The sequence below is a fragment of the Platichthys flesus genome, chromosome 12 (genome assembly GCF_949316205.1).
Source record: "Platichthys flesus chromosome 12, fPlaFle2.1, whole genome shotgun sequence".
Classification (NCBI taxonomy): domain Eukaryota; kingdom Metazoa; phylum Chordata; class Actinopteri; order Pleuronectiformes; family Pleuronectidae; genus Platichthys; species Platichthys flesus.
The window spans coordinates 19,506,701-19,530,075 of NC_084956.1; the positions used below are offsets into that span (position 1 = coordinate 19,506,701).

The 23,375-nt window shown below is 41.3% G+C and overlaps 1 protein-coding gene across 1 annotated transcript in view; it reads left to right on the plus strand.

Moving 5' to 3' along the window:
- Window positions 1–23,375, plus strand: part of LOC133966625 (serine/threonine-protein kinase 32C-like) — a 91,036-nt gene that overhangs the window by 17,477 nt on the left and 50,184 nt on the right. The window contains exon 2 of the mRNA XM_062401612.1: window positions 16,443–16,498. Coding sequence (XP_062257596.1) covers window positions 16,443–16,498 — 56 coding nt within the window. The remainder of the gene's footprint in view (window positions 1–16,442; window positions 16,499–23,375) is intronic.

The following is a 23,375-nucleotide window of genomic DNA, read 5'->3' on the forward strand; positions in this document are numbered from 1 at the left end:
TACCCAGAGTTTGAATTTCACACATACACAACACAGCGGGAGGTTCTGTGCACAAACTTGTTCACAACAGCAACAAATCCTCCACGTTATAGATCATGTGATTTTGTTCACAGCACTCCGACACTGTCGTCAGCTCTTATCAACACAAACTCTCTTGACATCTTCGTCGGTGTCTTCTATTTGTATGACTCTGCTTTTTTACCGTGAGATTTTTTTTTCTTTTTTTGCGTTAGAAGCATCACTTGCGGTGAATCCCCTGCTGCTTCGACTTAAGGAGGATCTGTGAAGTCCAGTGCATGCCTGAAAGAAGCTTGAGTTTTCCTGCATCTGCCTGTCGATGCGTTTGATTGGATGTTCAATATTTAAGGGTCTGATGTGCTCCAGCCGCAACTCGACTACTACAGACCATGAAATATGGCTTACTACTGAAATGAAATATTCAGTAATCATGTGGGAGAAGATGCTTCTGTAAAGCAAATGTTTTTTTAGAGCAGTTCTTACTATGATCCTAGTTGCACAGTGAAGTGTCACATGCTCTCCGACTCTGATCCCTCAGCCAGCGTCTGTGCCGAGATACTAGAGTGCCGCCATGAGAACTTCAGCAAAGCACATAGCCCCCATCATATCTGGTGGTGCCTGCTGCCGATGCTATAAAGCTGCCAAGGATGCGGCGTAGTGGTTATGTGCACTGTGTATGCAAATGGGAAACTTGTCAGCAAATCTGAGCAGTAGCTTGTGCACAGGCTGATAACATAATACAGAGGCAGACTGCATGGGATTGGATTAGAAGCAGAGGCGTATTCTCAAAAGGCAGAACAGGAAGGGATCGATGCTAGGAGGTTTTTTGATTCCGGTCCAATGGGCTTGTCCACACATGGTGCGTTCACTTAGTGTGATTTGATGGCTGGGTTGTATTCTAAATGTACTCCGCATTAACATTTCAGAGTTCACTTTCTGTAAACATTTAAAAAGGATTGAGCCTCACTCTGATATTTATTAATTATTACCCTCGGATTCAGGTCGTCATTTTACCATTATCTAAATAATGATTGATTGGTGGCAGTTATGCAGGGCTTTGTTCAGACGGTGTTTCCATCTGGTAGACTGTACGAGATGTACAAAAGCTCTGTTATGGCAGCACTGAAATCATCATCGACCAGTTGACTTTAATTAATACATGCAGCACGACCGTGAATGTGGTGACACTTTCATGCTTCCTCACACTTTTTGACATGGATACAGGATGATGGTGTTAAAGGGTTTTGACCAGACCTCTTGCCCGATGTCAGCTGTGATTAGCTCCAGCCAGTTGGATGGGAAAATCCAATGAGGAAATGTCCTGATTAGTACATACTTTGATCTAGGGAGGTCACAATACCAAAAATGTTGTAGTCCACACACACACACACACACACACACACACCACATACACACACCTACACGAGTGCGGAATCAGAATTTTAGGATCATGTTGGAACCGATACACAAGTATCGGTTCTCGTGACATCCCTGCTTTGGCCATAATTTAATTACCACATTTTAAGGGATTCCTATTAAAATTCTTTTATTGTGTTTGGCTTTACCTATATAATAACCCAAATCACCTAATTCATGAATCTTGATATTAATGGGCATATTTAGGGTTGAGATATTTGCGACTGTTGTAATTTGTTGTGAAACCAAATAAAAAACTAGATCCAGTGATTTAAAATGTGTCTTCATGATGGATCTTGTGCCTTTGAATTCCAATTTGTGTATAATACAATGTTAAAACGTTGATTTCTGAATGGTTGACATGAATTATGTTCTGTTTATTGCACTCAGTGTAAGGGACCATTAACAGTAGTTTGTATGTGTAAAATACCCAGTGTTTGGCAATAATAAAAAATGCTAAACTCAGCTTACATTGATATCTGGGATCAATATATCATAAATTATATATTTTATAACAGCAGAACATGTGACAGGACTTCATTGTCTTGGCCTATCCAAACCTACCCTGTCAGCACCACAGCAACAATTTGAGATGTGAATGGAACGAGCCTGGTGAATGTCCCTCGTATTAAGTTGTACTGCCGTAGATCAATGTGCTCAAGCTCTGCTGACATCAAACCTATTAGACTGTACCCCCTTACCCACACTCACCCACCCCCCAACCCTCCAATTGGGCTAGTCGTTGGCCTCTTTCTCAGTCCTTGTTGGCATCTGCAGCTCTGCTTGATGCATCCATATTAGGTGACAGCGGAACGGTATCATTTGTCCAGGTTATTGATCATGCGCTGATTCTCTTCCAGTCATATAAAGCCCAAGGTGAAACTTGAGGCTAAATAGTGGAGAATGAGATATTGTGGGTGGTGTTTTGATTTGCTGAGGAATGCATCAATACTTAATCTGCTCTTTCCGTAGTTTATATTAAAACCAACCAAAGTTCAGTTATTACCTGTAGTGCATCACTGTTATGTGTTCTCAAAGAAAAAACTGGAGGGATTTGTGGTTTTGTCTGCACAGAGGAGGAAACTGCATCACCATTCATTCACTTGTCTCCAATTAATCAATTATTAAAAACACTGAATTCGCAGTTTCACACTGAGTATTATCCATCTAGCCATCCATTATTTGTATTGGTTTTCCTTCTGAGGGGCGTAGGGGGAGCTGGAGCCAATGCCGGATGACATTGGGCGAGAGGAAGGGTACACCTTTGAGTTGCCAGCATATCACAGGGCTGACATGCAGAGACAACAAGCATTCACTCTTACATTCACACCTATGATAAAAATGTAGGCTCCATCCACGTAACTCAATTACTACGTTTTCATTTGAATATGCATCAACCCTGCTGTTGATACGCCTGGCATCCACAATACTACAGCGTTTTTGAGCCACTATAATTGAGAAATGTGCTGGCCCCGTGTTAGTTTGAAAACTCTGGGGCTGCATTTTAATCTGGAGGGGCTGAAATTGAGACATTTGCTTATTGGGGATTTTCGGTTACAACGTAGCTTTTTTTGCTGATTCGTCAAGCCCTTATCACATGACCCCCTTCTAGAAGAAAACAATTGGCATTAGTCTTGACTTCCTAGGATAGAACGCAACATGGATAATCAATTTCAAGCATTGCTAACACTGTCTTTGTTTTTGCTAACAGCTGTTGTGCAGTTTACAATGATATAACTGCTGACATGTGTAGAAGATGAGATACTATTTGAGCAATCTGCAACTAACAACCAAGTACTTCCTGTTAACAGCAGCACGCGTATGCTCAGTGTGCGTGAGTGGTCACATGATATGTGTCTTCAGACGTGTTAGACACGGGCTACACTAACTGCGTGGAACAACTTGCTTTTCATTTTGCCTCCTATGTTATCGGGTTATAGTGTCTACAATGCCTGTGTGAGACGTGTGGTTCAGCTGCGGTTTTGAGGTCTGTCCAATTTTTTTCCACATCTTTCACCACAGTTTTTCTGTCAAATATGTCATAATTATAAATATCTTCAACACTTACTGCACCTGCTTCAAAGTAAAAGCACTCCAGCGTTTACCGACTTTTTCCAGAAGCCTCACAGAACCGTGGCAGAGACGCTGTCCATTTGAACAGCAGACAACCACGACATGCTGTGGGACAGCAGTCAAGCACCTCTCGCAAAGTGCTCCGGGCGCTGATATGGACAGGGATTAAAACTGATACTGAGCCAAAAGCTCACATTGACAGACATCGTTTTAGTTTGAAAATGCCGTACTAAGAAACTGTAGTTATATGGATGTAGCCTTAGAGTCTCCAATGAACCTAACCCTAATCTGCATGTTTTTGGACTGATGGATGAAGCAGGTGAAAAGCCACGCAGACACAGGGTAAATATGCAAACTCAAAACATAAGCCCATGACCAATCCTGCTGTGGTGGAGCAGTGCTCACCCCCGTGCTGCCCCTGAATATTATACTACAGCTAATTCTCAAAACAAGCTGGCATTTTTATTGGTTAAACAAGGTGTTCTTGTTTGTGTAAATGACCATTTAGCAACTTTGGTGTGCTTCATCACATTTTCCAACATCATAAAAATACTGAGAACAGACAACTTTTCTCAGATCTATGACCTTGCATTAAGTAGATAGACCTTGAAGAACTGAGCATCTGTTTACAGTGAAATCTGCCTCAGCGATCCAAAGTGCAAATACTTGTATGTGAGTGGAACTCATAATTGATAAGCATCTGCGTTCTTGATAAATTGCCACCCCTCCTCCCCTCACACAACCCTCTTTGTGCCGCAAGCAGCGACTGTGATGGTGATTAATAAAGAACGTCTCATGAAAATTACATTATCTCAGGATCATAATTAATACAAAAATGTGACTATAGAACCCTAGTACCACAAACAAAATTGATATTGATTGTGTCAACTTGTTTGTGGTTCCAGACCATCTTTTCTACTTTACTAATATTGGCTCTAGTACATTTCTGTTTTTAGTACCAACCCGTTCCTTAATCCAGCTACAGAGAAAAACTTTTTCTTTCCAGACCCATAACTGGAATTCAGGGTTTCCCAGGGTAGAATTAGTGATCCTGTTGCATAATGTATTTTTCATATTCTTGAAAGTGTTTCACCTTTTCTGGCCTCCTCTTTTCTCTCTTCTACCATCCACTGTATTATAGTCGATTGTTTTCGATTTTTATTAATTGCTGTCATAGAAATAAGCTGAGCTTTTGATCAGATTGTATGGAAACTCCCAATGCTACCACTACATCTTACACCTTATGCAGAGCAGTTCAAAGCAGCACAATCCCCCCCCCCCCCCCCCCCCCTTCCCAGCGCAATGCAACTGTCTTTGTTAGTGTCGGACGGATACCAGTCATTTTCCTGTTCAGTGCTCATGTTTTTAATATAGCAAATGTGCACTTATTGTAATCTTTTGTGGCGATCGTAAAATATGTGGTGGTCAGGCTCACTTTTGACCAACAAGATTTGAAGTAACGGCCCACTGTGATTTTTAAGATCAAATTATGAAGGTAGTATTGTGTGCTCCATTTATACATTTATACTGCTGTTTGTATAGCATCAACAAACCACTGTCATGTGGCCCATCTTTATAAACAGTTTATGGCCCAAACCTTTAATACAGAGCAGTGAGGCGGAATAAAGGCTCTACACTCATGCTTTGAATAGGCTGTAGAAGGGGCTTTTGGGTCAATTAGAGCTTATGAGTACAAGAATACACACAAACACACACTTTCAGACCCTTTCGACAACTACCCTCTGTGCCCCTTGACATAGGTTTTATGCCTGTATCAGGTCCGCCACAGGAGCCAATCACCCACTGAGGACCCCTGTGGAGCCTACTCATCAGATCATCCTGCACTGTCAGCAGCTTTCAGCCCTAAGAGAGGAAAAGAGGTTGTCGTTCTCGCACTGTTCTTTGGCTGGATCGAATTCACTCACACTTCATGCTGCAGTCGTCCGCAGGGTTTTACCTGTATGCTTTTGTGCAGCATCAACTGTAATCTGAGAGCAGTGGATGGAGCCAATCCAGTCAGTACAGACACAGTTTTCCTCTCCAGCCTCATTCACCATCAACTTGTTAGTTTCCCTGAAGCACCACTTGACCATGAGACAACGCAAATTAAAAATACTGATGGCAGCCTTCCATCGATTTATCAGAAAAGACTTAAGTTTATTGAAGTTTGTATTGCCGAGGTCATCTGTAGTTAAACCAAAGGATGCCCTATGTCCTTTAACGATTTTGCTCAACTTTCGCTGAAGCAACGATGCAGAAAGCAGCAACTGGAAGCTGGGAAAGGAAAAACTGCATATCTAAGAACACCTGCTGACAGCTTGAGAAAAACATTCATTGAAAACCCGAGGTCTGGTTGGATTTTTACAATGTTGTCATAAGTTAAAGAGAAAAAATGTGAGCTTCAGATAAGGCCTTGCAAGATCAGTGTTGAACAATAAACGTTTTAAACATTTGTGCTGCTGCTTGAACCCATATATCGACCGGGCTCCGAGAACCACTCACCTCTGCTGCCTCACTGGTGAGTCAGTTCCGTGATGGTCTCTGTTGTGATTAAAGGCAGCGGAAAGCTTGGATGACATGTAAGACCAGTGCACGGCCTCCCTCGTTATTCCTCCTCACAGCATGTGCTAGCCAGACAGGGCCTCTCTGATGCTGAAGTGATTGTTACAGGAAATGCAATGTCTGCACTAATTATCCCCTTAGCTCGGAACAAGACCCAAACCTCTTTTCACGCCTGAATCTGAAGAGCAGCTCCTCTCAGCAGGGCAGTTAAAGGGAGGGAGGAGGGTGCATGGTGGGTGGGTGGGGGGTGCTTTTGTTTTGCTTTTCCCATTACCAGATGACTCATACTTCGAGGAAGAGCTCTGATACAGGGGAAATCGATCGATGGTTTTAAAATAGAGAGGTTGAGGTGGATGCTTAATTGTACTATATGTCATGTAGAATAATTTTCACAATGTTTAATAGAGAATAATATAACATTAACCCGGATTCTTTTGTGAATGTATCAACATGTAGTATTAGATTTATACCATCTGACAGATATGGTGTGTCTCAGTGCTGTTCGACAGTCCTCCTCATATTAAAGTCAGGTCAGCATCAAGAAAGATTTTGAAGCAGAGAAAGTCAGTTTGTAATGGATAAATCATGTTAAGAGTCTTAATTAAAATGCCAGTTTAAAATGTTTGTGTGAGTTAAACTTAGGGTACATGTGGCTTAAGTCATAAAATAGGAATAATAATTTTAAAATATATAATGTGAATGAAGGTATCTGTCAAGGACCATACAGTTTCATGAGATGCTCTCAGACATACACTGAAGGTGAATTTGTTAAAGCAAATATCCGGGTGCTTCTAACACGTGTCATTTTGCAAACATAAAAATTAAAACAATTTTGAAAAAGCTGTGCCATAAACGTAGAAGATGATGTCAAGAGAGTTTATGGTGATGAGGGACAATCGGATGTCAATGAGATGTAAACAAAGATGAAGAGTTAATAGTTACATCCTGCCTCTGCCTGCTGCACCACCCCTCACCTGAATCCAACCAGAGGATTTTTTGTCGTTGTGAACATGTCTGAGCAGAGAGTTTCCAGCTGCGTTGCTCATGTGTGAAAGGAGTCTTCAGGAGAATGTGCGGACCCAATTCAAAGGAGTTCCTGTCGGCCGTGTCTGAAGGCAGCTTTAGTAAGGTGTTGGGCCACCATTAGCAGCCATAACAGCTTCAGTGCTACCTTTCATTGAACCCACAAGTCTCTGAGCACTACTGAGGATGAACGCCATTAAGAACAGTCTAACGGTCCTTAAATCTCCATTAGGTGTTTTCACTGGGTTGAGATCTGGAAACTTTGAAGTCCATGACGCATGATTCACATACATTTCAACCTCATTAAATCATTCAGTGATCCCTTGAACCCTAGACTGTCAATAAGGAGGAACGAGACATCTCCACTTCCTCCTGTTGTAGAAAATGAAGCTCAGATATAAGTTCCACTATCATGACACACAGTAATTTGTAGTTAGAGTATTTGCAGTATTTAGTAACATTGTTGTGGAACTACAGTATTGTTACAATTGCTAGACCAGTCTCAGGCCTTAATCAACCCTATTTATTGTATCAGATAACTTATTTATATGATGCGATCTTTGACTTTTTAGTTTGGTCAATGCCCCATCCACTAACATGGATTATGTGGAGGTTTCTGACCTAAACTTCAACCAGCCACCAGGGAAAGAAGCGATTTGGCTTCATTTTTGGGGATCTGTCATGTTGTCCATCTTTATATACATTCCAAGCCAGCACTCTATGGATGACATTGTCAACCTGTTTAAGCCCTTTTGATAAAGGTTTCTAAGCAGTGGCGGCTGGTGACATTTTTTTGGGGGGGGGTCGCACTTGGGTGGCGCGGTTTAAATAGCCCACCGCAATGAGAAAAAAAAAAACTGAGGTTTTGATTAGAATATTAAAAAAAACATAGCTTTATTTCAATAACATACAGTGCTCAACACTAGTATCCAACAACAATAACCTGTTACTTTGGGCATGACAGTTCAGACCAGAATGGTAGGGACATAGGTAAGAGACATTGGGTAGGGTTTCAGAGATGAACAGAATAAAAAAGGTGCCCACACCCTCACACGAAAGAGGTTTAGAGCAGAAGAGACATAACATTTTACATTTGTTGTTTGTCAAGAGTAGGCCCCACTACTTGTAAAGAAACTTAGCCCTCCTCTCTTTCAAGCTGGCAAATCTCTCTATCACCTTCTGGTTAAAGTCAATCATGTCTGTGACAAGCCTTTTTTCCATTGAGAGCATGGCTAAGGCATTCAGTCTGTCCTGAGTCATTGTGTTCCTGAGAAAGGTTTTAACCCTTTTCAGTGTTGAAAAACACCTCTCAGCCTCAGCAGTGACCATGGGAGTTGTGATGATGATTTTAAGCAGTGTTTCTGTCTCTGAAAATACCTCAGAAAGGTTATTGTCTTTGAACAACTGGTAAAGATCCACAGCACCACGACAGGTTCGGAATTCTTCTGAGCCATAGATGAGGGTAAGCTCTGTCTTCAGCCTACTTCCATCGAGCACAGGATAGGCCTTCAATGTTGTGGCCAGAGCAACTTCAAGGAATGCATCGAGGTAGTGGTCAAACTGTATAGAGAGAGACAGACAGATAAGGTGTGGGGCATTTAGATGCTAATAACCTTTGACTTCAACCATCTTGTCCTGGCTGCAGACAAAAGCCAACAATCAGAGTCTAACAGCTCTGGCTCTAGACACACAAAAGCCAGGAACTAGCCTGGTGCTATGAAACACACACACCCCTACTCCATGACACACAAAAGCCAGGAATTAGGTCTGATGGCTCATCAACATATCAAATTGGTATTTTAGATAAAGTATAGTCTGATATGATATCTACACAAATCTCACAATTTCCAACATGTGTTCTGCTGTGGGAAAGACAAAACATTGAACTTTAACACAGGCATCTGCTGATTTTGACACTCACCTCTGAGGCAATCCTTTTAAGCTCATCTTGATCGATAGCCCGGCGCTTCCTCGGCTGCTCAGAGCCACTTCTGTGCTCCACCACCATTGCATGGACTGAATCTCTGTAAATAAAAATAATAATAATTTAAAAATTACATTTGTCTTATTACTATGGTTAATGTAAAATAAGAATGTTACGACTAAGCTTACAGAATAATAACAATAATGAAATTACCTGATTTTTTGTATGTCCTCTTGGAACTGCTGGATGCAGCGATTTATATGGACTGAATCTATGTTTCTGTTCTGGAGCTTGGCATAGAGAATGTCCACGTGTGGCATTATCCGATGAAACAGTTTAAGGAAGAAGTTGAAATCAGGATCCTCCAGTAGCCTGATGTGGCCTCCTGCTTCGTGGCTGGTCTTGTCATCAAAGCCATCTGATGCTCGAATTCTTTCAAAGCAGTCAATGAGGTCATCTCTGTGCTCAAACACAGTATTGACGGCACGGCTGTGAAAGTTCCACCTCACATTGCTGGCCGTTGGCAGTCTACGGGCCACTGTTTTATCAAGGACAACGGTCCGCTTCGGCGATCTTGAAAAGAACGCAGCTAATCCACCCAAGTCAGAAAAAAAGTTCTTGACTTTAACAATGTGAGAGGTGGCCTGTTGCATTATAAGATTGAGCTGATGGGCATAGCAGTGGATATAGTGGGCAGTTGGGTAGTCGTCCTGGATTCTCTGAACACCTGAAGAGGTACCCCTCATTACACTGGCACTGTCATATGCCTGGCAGATGGGTTTAACTTTCTGCTCACCTGGGAGGATGGCAGCAAGGCGTTCTTTTAATGCCATGGCAATGGTCGCTGCTGTAGCTGACTGCAGAGGGATGAACTCAAAGAATCTTTCCTCCAGGTTAGCACCATTTAAGTAGCGAAGCACAAGCACAAGCTGGGTTTGTGTGCTAATATCCGTGGTCTCATCTGCTTGGATCGATAGAAAATCGCTGCTTTGAATCTCGCTTACGATCTTTTCCCTAACAACAGCCAGCATACAGTCAAGAAGTTCATTCTGGACCGTTTTGGATGTTCCCTTGAACACAGTCGCGCTGTCGAGATGGTCTTTCAATGCACCGTCGAGTGAGACAACAACGTCCACCAAGCCACGAAATATCCCTGGGTTATCAGAGCTCTCGCTCTCATCATGACCACGCAGTGCCAACTCAAATGCACCACAGAACTTAATACAGTCTATAATTCTTGAGAGAATGTGCCTGTTCTTCCTTACTTCCTCATTGTGTTTACGGATGCCAATTCGGTACCCTTCGTCGAGCTGTTCCGCTATACTCAGTCTCCCAAAGAGACTTAGCTTCATGCTGTTAGTAAGATGGCTGCGAGACGATTCGTGTTTCTTGTATTTCTGGGTGAAGTGCTTTAGATCCCTCATCCCCTTCGTTGTAGTCCAGAGTATTTCAGTCCCAGTACTTTGGAACAACAAGCAGGGGAAACAAAAAAACGCATTACTCACTGCACGGCCCGCTAACCAGCTCCGGTTAGCATAAAGGCTGGAGGAGAAGCTCCGCTTGTAGGTTCTTCCGCGGTCAGTGCTTATCTGTTCAAGTTTTAAATCCGGACGGTCAGGTCCCATTTCTTTTAGTTTCTTTTTATCGACATCCGATCGTCGATTGAATGGTGTTCCGTGAATAGCTACAATAGAGTTTTGATTCGCCATACTCTCAGATTAAAACAAGTATCTGCTAAGTGCAAAGTTAGCACTGCTAACTATGCTGCACCTGTAGATATGTGATGTGAGGGAATCACAAAATGTCTCTGATTGGACAGTCCTGTCAGCATGATATATAAGAAACCCTTTCATTGGCTGTGGGCGCAAGGTACGTGCGCCCATGGCTTGAACTGTCATCCGCCAATGAGAACTGTCCTTGCTCAAATGTTCCTGCCCCTTTTTTTGGCTTCCATAGACTTCCACTTGCCCGCCGCCCACAGGGAGGAGTGGCTTCTCTCTCAGTGACGTTATCGTATGTTATCATTCAACGAATGGCAATATATTATATTTGGTCACATTTAGGTGGTTTTTGACAGGGGCTTACGGTCTCCGGCACACATTTAACGCTTTAAAACAGAACATTTCTTATTAAATTATTTGATATATAATGTTTTTTGACATGTCATTTTTTTTTTTTTTTTTTTTTTCATCTCAAAATTGTAGGGTGGGCGGCGCCCCAGCGCCCTGTATTGACGCACCGTCACTGTTTCTAAGGGTTACCTTTTTTACCCTTAATTAGATACCACATGGAAAGCTATGTTTTATTTGAAGCATAACTGTATGATTCCATTGGGAATATTATAAAAGACCTGAAATGATAACAAAAGTAAACCAGTGCTGAATGTTGTAGAACTTGTTGATACTGATTTCATTTTCTATGGCGGCTTGCTGAATAAAATGAGGCACTTCGGCTTCCTTTGTTAGATATATAGGACCATCTCGATAACACATTTCTATTCGGCTTGATATTTTAATGAATTTGGTTGTTACACAAGACACTTATTGAAGTGAGACACAACAAAGTTCGTATATGTCCTTATTTTTTAGATGAAGTAGTGTGTTTTTCCTAGTAGCGTGCAGTTGCATTAAGTGTGAGTATGTTTGGAGGCTGATGGCTCTCAGTGGTAAACATATTTTACAGGAGTTCTATAAAGCTGTGATCAGATTTGTGACATCATTAACGGATTTGGCTTGGAATGCAATAACTCACATAGGCAATTATTTTTTATACGTGCCACATTTTCAGTCGTGGTACTGTCGACTTTGCACACCCACTGCTGGTCTTCCCACTAGCACATATCACCAGCTCATACTGGCATGAAACCACAGAATTCAAAATAACATTTTGCAAGTCCCCCTCATTAACACTCTTCCCTCTTACAAATGTATTCATATTGCATCGTTTAGCATGCAATTAACATTATAAATCATTATCATGACAGTATAGTTATACACTTTGCTATACTGGACTAAAGCTTAAATGGGGTTGGACCCTAAGATAGTTAAGCAGTGTCTCCCATTTATTTCAGCCAATATTAATCTGATTGTTCTTAGACAGTTTCATGATGGTTTTTTACACACTAATGACAACATTATTATTATTTATTTTTTTTGCTTCATTGCTTCATTGCTTCATTGCTTCATTGCTTCATTGCATCACTCCAGCTGTATTGGTCACTGACCCTCTCTGTCTCTGTTGCTCTCCCTCCCTCTCTACTTTGTCAGCACTTGGAGATATCCAATTAGGATTGGGCCTTCAAAACACCCATAATGTTTTACTGTTCCTTGTAGACAGCCAGATCCGTGTCAATGTTTCTGCCGTAGGCTTTTATGTTCCCTGAGGGGCATGCTCTCTTATCCGTGACTTGGTCTCTGTTGCGTATGAGAGTGAACTTCATGCTCTTGTGCATAAGTCCACTCCCCACGTTTAGCCACCGATTCTCTAATTCCCTTTGGAAACACTGATTTAAGTAACATCCATTGAACCCAATCACTTTACATATCATACTGCTATCATATCTGGAGGTGAGCTGAAATGGACATCTCTTCCTGAGTTTCAGGCATGAGTTTCAGATTGCTCAACATACCTATATAAATGTATATATTTTCATCTGACGAAGAACCAGAACCCTGAGTTTATGAACCCACCATGTTGTATATGCATTTTCTTTTTTCATATGCCTTTATCCTTTTTAATACCCTACTGAAAGCTATGTTTATGGTACAGAGTCTGTGTGTCAGCACCAGAGCAAGCCAGAGACACTCCATGTGAAAGGATTAGCCATGTACAAAGGAGTAAGCGAGGAGAATCCACACTGGATTAGTCTATCTCCCAGACAACGCATGCACACCACACCTTGTGTCTTTTGTCCGGAACTAACTAGCATTGATGGGGTTTACCTCTTGATTCAGCACTGAGTTGCATAGGTCAGCTGGCAGTGGGTCTGCCTGGAGGAGCCCAGCGTTTGCTTTCGTCTCTCCTGATCACTCTTTGTCTGCACGGACAGGGGGCTGAGCAGCTCAGATGTGAGCTTCAGAAGTGACTGACTTTTAAGGAGGCGCCACATGAGTTAGCTACATGCCTGCTGCGCTCACATCTGCCTGAGGCTATGCACACACATACACATGTACACACCGACCAGAGGCAAGTCTCAATCAGTAAGACAGACGACGAGGAGAACGGGCAGGGGTAGCCCATCAGCTCATCAGCCCACATGCCTGCATTACAGTACGTGCTGTGCGTATTGAAAAGGCAACTGACTTTTCCTGACTCCAATCAGTATCAGTGCACTTGCAAAAAACCTTTCAGAACAAGTCTTTTATTTAGAACTACCACTGCGTTTTAATTAAATCTCAAGCCCTCAGAAGTGTCTCAACAAGCTCTAACAAGTGAAAGTTGATTCCACCGAATATGACGCCAACTGTCTTTTGGTGAGTTTACTCAGCTCTAGCTAATTGCTGCTTCTTCTGTGGGTTGGTAAAGCAATAATAACAAGAACAAAAATTTGGAGGTTTTCTGGTTAATAAGCTCTCTGCATCTGCACGATTTACACTTGGCCGACAATGGTTTCGTCAAAGAAGGAACACCACGCTGTCTTATTTTGATGTTCAAAGGAGTAAGAAACAGGCTATATCTTTTTGTTGTTGAAAGCCCAGCATAGTGGCAAGTCTTTCCTACGAGATCTGGGTGATTGCTTTATGTCAGTTTCATACTATTACCCAGCAGCTTATTAGCCTGGTGGTTCTTCAAAGGAAAGGGAAGACAGTCAGTCAACAGAGTTGTCACATTTTCCTAGTTTTACCTCTGAGCCCAGCATATCATAATTTCAAATGTATAGCACAAGCTAACCTTGATGTTTACGCCATAGACTATATATATATATATATATATATATATATATATGTATTTTTGTATCCTGATGTACTGTATATATACATAAATAATCCCTATCTTGAAGGATCTTTGTACACTACACCCTTGCAATTTTTTCCTCTTCTATTTTCTACTGTATGTCTATTTGTGTATGTACATTGAGCACAATGAACACCACAGTCATATTCCTGGTATGTGTACACATACTTGATCCTGAATCTGATATAAGATGGACAAGGTGTCTGTTCTTCCTCCCACATTACAGAATTGAAGCCAAACTATCCCAGAAATGAACAATGCCATCTTGCGCATTTGAAGCCAGTGTCTGTGCAGAATCAGTCTGGGTATGGTAGCGAGGTTCTGCTGATATAAGTGCTCGACCCGATCGTGAGTCAGTCTCAGCAGTAGAAAATGCAACACAATCCGATGAAACAACACCTCTCTGACCATTAATCAACAAAAACACAACATTACATAATCAAACAAATATTTACTGCAGGGCTTTTCCATTGCTTTCCATTATATACAGGGTTTCTTTTTTCTCCCCTGTCATTACCTTTTACAGTGTTTCAAAGCGTTCCTTACTCCTCCCAGTCTACGGCCCTCCCTCCCTTAGGACTTGCTTCAAAATCCAAACCAATCAATCAGCCGTACACACATCTACTGAGGAAGGCAATGAGCCCAAACATCTACTCTGCCATTACACCTATTAATTAAGCAACATAAAACAAGATGAATGATTGCAGTGCTGTGTGCCTGGTGTTTTTCTGAAGTAAGACTCGTCTGCCTTTGCCTGATTACCCTGGAACTCCAAATTAAGCATTTTCATTTAGAGATTAAGGGCCTGTTTTCCTGTTGTTCATTTCCACAAATGTATGCATCAGTGTGATATAGCTCAGGCATTAAAGAAAAAACAATTAGTTTAATATTTTTAATGCTTTGTTTTTTAATTGTGATGACCTGATAAGACACATAAAAAGTCTTTGAAACAAAACAGTTTCAGTTCAGCAGAGCCTTTGTATTAGATTTTTTCTTGTGTTGTCACTGCGTCTGTGACTTTTCATCCTCCAATTGTCCATACAAACAGTGTTCAGATCAGCTAGTTGTCATTTTAATGAAAAATACATTATGCTATATTATGACTTTTTTTTTAGTGCCACCACCAGTTCAAAATTTTGTTTATATAAAAATAACACGAAATTAATTACATTCCCACCAGCCTTGGCTGTGCTTTGTGTTTAATAATAATCAGCTAATATTTTGATGCTATTATGCTAAACTAATATGATGAAAATGGCAAGCATTATACATTTTGATCAACAAATTAGTTTTGTTACTGTGAGCATGCTAATGTCAGTTTGTGTCTACACAAAGCTCCACTTATCATACAGTGGATTCTCAGTCTTGTTGTTTAGGACGATGCGGGAGAGCAGTGATTTTATGCCAACAGACAAGGCAAGCAAGGCTTCCTTTTGAGGCCAAACAGAATGTTCTTGATACGGCAACTTAGTCACCTGACCTCAATCCAGCTGAGCGTGCTTTGCGAAAGATCAGACCAAAATCAAAAGCAAAGCAGGAATGCCTGGTAGAGCATAAGCAGGGAACTGTCTGCTGCTCTGCTGCATGTGGGTAAGAGACTTCAGACATTTATCGATTGCAAAGGATTTTCAACCAACCATTTATACGTGTTGACTTTCTGTTAACTTCAATAACGACTTTCTGTCCAATTTAATTAGTAGGCTCTAAACTAAAGGCAGCAGTACATCCACTGCTCATCTGATGCAGATTTAAACACATGTAGATGTACATAACTGAAGCCTCACAGTCATCGTTATGCCTCCACACAGGCAAAAGCCAGGGGCTGGAGCTATTCTTTTTCAGGTTGTCTGTCTGTACCTGTCTTGTTAACATAATATCTCAAAAATGCCTTATGGGAATTTCTTAAAAATTTGTACAATGGCTCGGTGTCACTCAAGGATTAACTCATAGATGTTTGTGGTCAAATTTGGCAAAAACATTCCCTTTGACAAAAGAACTGATTCGTTTTTTTAATGGTCAAACCTCATATACTTGTGAATGTGATATTTCAGGTACATTCATGCAGAGTATCATTACCTCTGGCACAAAAATTCACTTTGACTTGAGGATTAAGTGATTAAAATGTGATGGTTTAAGGTCATGGTCGCTCTGACCTCACAAATCCCTTTTTACCTTGTTATCTTAAGAACCTTTCAAATTTGTTTGTGTTAACACTCACAGATAACTGATTTGATTCAAATGAGTCTGACATAAAATGTATGTAGACTGAATCTGCCTTCGCTTGCAGGGGCACATAATCGCATGGTGGTAAATTTAGTTTTGGTTTAAACTTGATGTATTGGAGTAAAGAGCTAAAACAACAGCAAAGATGTCACTGTGCTAGTATTTTAGGATTTTACTACATGTGTGCCTTCTCCTATAATAGGACTCATACTTACGGGTTCTGTCTCTTACTCCCTCTTTTCCTTCACAGTGAACTTTGATCACTTCCAGATATTGCGAGCCATTGGGAAAGGGAGTTTTGGAAAGGTAATGTAACCTCAATTTTCAAGCAGTGTGTGTGTGTGTGTGTGTGTGTGTGTGTGTGTGTGTGTGTGTGTGTGTGTGTGTGTGTGTGTGTGTGTGTTTGTGTGTTTGTGTGTGTGTGTGTGTGTGTGTGTGTGTGTGTGTGTGTGTGTGTGTGTGTGTGTGTGTGTGTGTGTGTGTGTGTGTGTGTGTGTGTGTGTGTGTGTGTGTGTGTGTGTGTGTGTGTGTGTGTGCGAGTGTGTGTGCGAGTGTGTGTGCGAGTGTGTGTGCGAGTGTGTGCGTGTGCGCTGTCCCCTCAATTAGCCAGCACAGTATTTATCTCTGCTAAAGGATCAGAGAAGGCCGGCAAGATACATAACTTTTCTCTTGTAATAATAGTTATAAATTGAATTGTTTCGAAAAGTTTTGTGTATGAGGAGAATCAATTTATTTTTATCTCGTGCCAGTGAACCTCTTTGGAGTTCTGACCCCACGTCTCCATTTAATTACAGAGAAGCACAATACTGTGGCTTCAGCTGTCATTATGCTTAATGGTTGGGCTGAAAACAGAGGGGGGGCACAACTCAAGCATCCGTGTGTGCCACATAAAACCAAGATAAACCAAATTACTGTGCTTCTATTCAACCTTTTCTCAGGTTTCAGTATCATCTTTGGTGGCAATTGTTGATAAAACTGAAATTTTAGATGAACTCTTGGGGCATTTGTCAGTTGAGGAAGCCCTTTGTGTTTGTGTTGAATGCCTGTATGAGACTTCAGTAATGAATTCAGGGCACTGCATGTGTGTGTCTGTGTGTGCTGATACACAATCGGGCTCATGAGATTGGACTAGTTTATCTTCATTTTGAATCACAAATATCATGGCTAATATTTGTTCATTACACTTGTGTCTGTGCACGCCTTTGCAAATTCTCTCTGCTTTGCTCTTCTCAAAACACAATCTTTTTTTTTTTTTTTTTTTTAAACATGTCCCTCTCTTATGTGGAAAGTCATTGCCCAATGCTGAATACATTACCATGTGAAGTTATGTTAATTTTAACTTATTGCTTTGTTCCCTCAAGCTGCTGTCACTTCCCTTGTGATACAAAGGGAAGCTGCAGTAAGCTGGGAAATACACAGCGGGCCGGCCGGGGGTTCAGAGACTGAAGCAGGACAACCCTGTTGTTTTGAATAGTAATTTACACTAGTCCTGTTTCTTTCTCTTTTTTTGGAGGGATGTTTCACATGTAAATAAATGTGCATTGAGGCTTTTGTTTATAAAATTCAAACATAAACAGCCTGAAATAAGCAGCTGTCCTGAACGAGAAGGAAAAACAGAAATGGTGTTGTTTCTTTGAGGACACTTCCACTTTGAACAGGGGAAGCCAACTGCTTCATCCAAGTGGGAGGGGAAAAGAGACAGTCCTTGTCTGAGACTTGGCTGCCAGTTCCTCGATATCTGTAACGCAGTCATGTTCACATACGTGATGCTCACAGAGACGTCCCAATGAAGGGTGTCCTTGTTGGAGGACATCTTTTCTGAGTTATTTGGTCCACTGCGGCCTCACTCTGTGTTCCTGCTGTTTCTGAGTACTTAACAGTGTGAGACATTAGTTTCCCATTGAACACACTAAAGCCTGCTGGTGTGTATATGAGCGGAGATGTTATTGGAAACAGATATAACGGGTAAACGTGGACCTCTAGTTGGCATTCCTTCCCCCCCAAAACAAACAAATCTCATAATTTGATAAACATGAAAAATGTAAAGATCTAAGGTATTTATCTCAAACTGTCGCACTGAGAAACAGGATCTGTAAATCCCGGCTTGTAGGTGCTCCAAGAAACTAGGTTATTTGTTGTGCAGTACTACAGATCTGTGTAACATTGTTGTGTTGATTTGTGAGAGTGAGAAAATGTGTGTTGCAGGCCTCGTCCTCACACAGCGGGGAGTCGTGAGATGGGTTGGAGCTGAGAAAGGGGAGACAGCCAGAGGGGAAGCCGAGGAAACCTCCTATCTGCAAACATGGCTCATGTCGTTGTGTGTTCGTTTATCCTAAATATGAGAAGAGCCGAACTTGGTTCGGTCTAATTCAAGTATTTATTTAGAAAGCAATGAAAAAGTATGAACAGCAAAACAATTGGCCTCCAACACACTACCTTGACAGTCTAGCAACCCCGGGGGAATGTCTCGAGTCGCATCCAAACACATCAAACATCCGGCGTCTGTATTATTTTATAACAGTAGATAGAACCGGATTGGTCCTTGGTTGTTCCTGGATGGTGCGCAGGCGTAGTCCATCCTCTTGGCATTTGAATAAGGAAGTGAAAGAGCAGCAGCTCACAATCTCACTCCTCCTCTGATAGTTGCTAGGCAAAATGTTCACTTCCTGAAAGGCCTTGACACAGCTGACGCCATGTGGGTCAGTGGTGTTGACCATTGGAGTAAAGAATATTGTGTTCCTGCTTTATCGGCTGTATGATCTGTTTGTGTAAACATTAGGATCCTCCAAACCAAAACATCACAATGTCAGTCCGTCTTTGCTTCAGAACCCGTCAGCTTTGAACTCTATGTGATGTCAAATTAATCCAAGGAAGTTATGCTTTTATTATAAAAAGTAAGAAATGAGAACAAGTAAAAGATTCATTATTAACATCAAGCAGCAACGGTTATTTAAATCATTTGTGTGAAGGCCATTATCTGTGACCCAAACTGCTCCTGTCCCAATACACCTATCTTTATTGATTTAGAGTTCAGTCAGACATAGACTAGCTACAATTTGAAATCCTAACACTCACCACAGTTTTACTGTGTTCTTCATCCCTCCGTCTGCCTTTTTTAATACACATGCAGTATTAGTGTTCATATTTTCGCACTACCACTCTTCTTTCTGTCAATTTGACAACACAAGAGCTTCTCTCTGTGTCAGCTCCCCAAGGTTTAAAGCCTGCACAAACTGCAAGACTTTCTAATTTTCTCTCACAAGCTGTTATATTAACGTATAGGGGTAGACAGGAATTAATCCTGTGCAGTTTTTGAAAAAAACAATTGGCCATTCATCTTAAAAAATAGATAACAATGATGAGTCCAGAAACACTTATCACTCCCATGATAAAAACTGTTGAACAAATTCTAGCAACGTGACATTTGCAAACAAAGCAGTCAGGATATGACACATGAGCTGGTGTCAGACATGCACTGAACTCCGGAGATGTGTGAACGCAAATGTCTGAGTGGGGTTTATGACACGTCTAGCAAGCAACAAATGCAGAAATGGAATAACCAAAACGAAAACAAATATCTGAGGGTGAAATAGCAGAGCCGTACACAAAGAAGACACCGACCAAGATGTCAAGAGAGTTTGTGGTGATAAGAGCTGACACCATTGTCGATGTGATGTAAACAAAAAGGCATGAACTCTGAAATAGAATTTGTTGCGTCCTGCCTCTGTCTGTTGCACGACCCCGCACCGGTCAGAATGTGTTTCTGTTCTAAACGTGTCTGAGCCGAGAACCCCCCTGCTGCGTTGTTCATGTGTGAAAGGAAGCTGTGGAGAAAGTCCAGATCCAATGCTTGTCTGAAAAATGGCTGAAGTTATCCAGAACACTCTGCTAATCTTAATGCACAGTGTATTGGGTCTGCAGCTGCTGGTTAAGGTTCTTTGAACATTATGCTAATTAGTGGGTTAAACTCTTCACTTTAAAGATAATTGAGCATCGGGGAACCAGACTGATAACAGCCTGATGCTTAAAAACCAAAGGGGCTCTGTTGGTAGTGAAGTATTAGAAAATACAGGAATCCGAAAGGTCCAGTTGGAGTATCATAGTTACAACTGCACACTACATCTATATGGTTCTCTATCAAAGTAATAATAACTTATTAAAATGGTATTATATTTTGCTAGTTGGTAGTTCTTCTAATTTGTGATAGGTGCATTAAGGGATACACTTTTAACCTTATTCTAATGCATTGGAAATACATTGAAAGCTCATATACATACAATAGAAATTGACATTAATTCAGATTGTATCAGTAAATATTGACATATATGTTTAATTTAAGTATTAATTAATTATATACATAATACATTTTAATACAGAAAACAATACAGTGTGATATTTTGTTATTCAAATACAATTTTATTGATTGATTGATATTAGTATGTACATCATACAAAAGACCACAAATGAAACTATATTCGGCTAATATGGTTTTAATATCTAATTTTAGTGCCATTATTAATATGTCAAATTGTTATATAATCAAATATTTTTTAATTAGTCTGTCAAAAAGATTCATCCATGATTGAAAATGTATTTAAACTTTGGATAATATTTAACATTGTGGCATTCATATTTTCCAAGATATAGTTGCCATTTAGCCACGCGGTAGCATAGACAGACAGATTCGTTGTGAATGTAATTGTTCACAAATGTCTGTGTATAGATCTTTTTTTCATTCTCTAAATGAAACATGGTGAGTGCAATTCCAGTTACACTATTTAAAGGCTTATCACGCACCAAAACAAATACTTAGGGGCTCCAGGTATAAGGCCATTTTACATTTGGTCTGCATAACAAACATTTGTTTGAAACAGTAGGACCAGGGGGCCTGTTGTGATTGGCAAAGATTTCACAAAAAGGGTTTGATCGTAAAAAACAATGTCTAGGAAAGTGAAAGTCGTGTCTTCACTTCTCTTTCACTAAGAATCCCTGTCTCCCTCCTTTACCCTTTTTTTTTTTACCCCTATTTCTAGCCTTCCCTCTCTCTCCTTTTGATAAATAAGCCTTGGATCCTCTCTCTATCATCCCCCCCTGCTCCTCTCACAATTGAATTCAAGTGCAGTTTATGGGCACTACACGAAAGAAACGTGTGTTGGCAGAGCAATATAGTGTTATTGAAAATAAAATATGGCATTAATACTGTTTGAATTCCCACTCTAAGCGCAGTCTCTCTTTACCTATCTCTGTGATGTTTGGGAGCATCTGTCTCCTGCTAGGTGGGGGTGTAGAGTGATGGTAGGTAGGTGTGATTATTTCCACAGGGGTGGAGGATATATAGCTCACTTGTAATATGCCTGCCAGAGGGTCGGATGGCCACATACAGCAGCAGAGTAAAGATAATTGCCTGCTCCCCTGTTGCTCCCTCGCTCGCTCCTCCTCTACTTTTTCCCGGGGAGCATCACACTTTTGCCCCCTTTTGTCACCCCATCTCCTCCTCTCTGCACAGGAGACTGCAGATTCCACCACAGGGCTCGTTAAGGCATCTGCGCTTTGAGAGCTCGAGGCGGGGAGATGACACTCATGGGGGACATGACATGACAGGAGTTTAGTGACAGCTCCTTAATGCCAACAGCCAGACAGACAGGTAAACATCTAAATAGAGATAGGAGAGTGCAATGGGATGCACATTGATACAGACGAGTCAGGTCAGAGGTTTTCAGGAGCTCAGCTGGTGGTTCTTACATCCTCATCCTCTGCACTGTGCACACACCTCAGTTGCATAGAACCCCTCATTAGGACCCAGTGTGACGGACGGACAGAAAGAGAGTTGGACGAACGGAAAACATTGTACTGGAAGGAGGGAAGGAGGGAAGGAGATACGGGGGTGGGAAGGACAGCAAGAGGGGCTGTGACACCTTCGTATCTGCGAATGTGCCAGCATCTGGGGAAAGGTCAGGAGATGATGGAGCCTTTGTTAGCGTTTTTTCCCTCCATTAACCCTGCAGGGCTCCCAGGCAGCACACTGCCAGTCCTCTCGCCTCTCAATACTGACAGGCTGGTCTCGTTCGTAAAGACCTCTCCCTCATATTTTGTCTTCTAGCTGTAGGTGTGAAGAGGCGCGGCCGAGAGTTGGTTTTGCACAGCACAGCCGCGTTATAGCCCACAGCAAGCTATTAGCCCAGAAATGTATGCTCTTCCATTACACTGCCCCTCGATAGGTTTCACAGTACAAAGCTCAGCTGCGTAGCCACTAAAAGAAGCAGGGGCCATATGGATAAAACAGCTTCAGGACTTGAAAGGCTGTTAGAGCACAACATCCAGAGAGCCCAGAGATCTTTGAAATGCCTTATGCTCATTTGTTTTGTTTAGCTTTTGATTATTTTACTCATCTTTATGTTTGTTAACAAAATGGCTGGCAGATTCAGATTCCAGTAGAAAATAGGCCATTTGGAGATTAACATTCCTGCCAACAAAAATAATGTCCATGGTTAAAAAAAAAAGACATTGGCAGAAGTGCTTTGAGCCAGAGAGCCTTCACGACCTCCACTGCAGTGCATCTAATTTTATCATTTTCCAAGTATATGCCAAAGCTCGTCTTTGTACATAGACATAACTGCACACGTTAATTAGGAGTATTGTAGCATTTCCACTAATAACGTGGCTGAACTCTTCCCTGTATTCACATTCTTCCCCAGAGAAAAGCCAGAACTCTCGGTATTCACATGTGCTGTAATATTATTTAACACTTCTGTGCCAAAAACGGGAGGGAAACTTTTCTTCCACCTCCACATTCTTGATATCAGCAGCTCCATGAAGACTAAATTGCCAAACTTTATGCAGCATTTCTCTCAGGAAAAAGGTTATATTATGTGATTCGAATCTGACAGTGAACTTTGATGAAATGGTTTCACTTTGGCTTTAAAAGTTCAGATAAGAATCCCATCAGCCCACAAACTCTGTGTCTTTTATCATCATCAGTGCAGCTGTTCAGGCTGGACGAGAAATTTTTTAAGGTCTTCGAAGAAACTATAAATTGTCATTTTAGGCCTGTGTGGCTGCATTAATCAACTGTCCTATTGAAAAGAATGAAAGTTATCTGTCTCACCACACATAGGGCATAAAGGCCTCCTGAAGCTGTGTATAATGGAGTTGTTGAGAAATCAAACATTTAACTCGACATGTA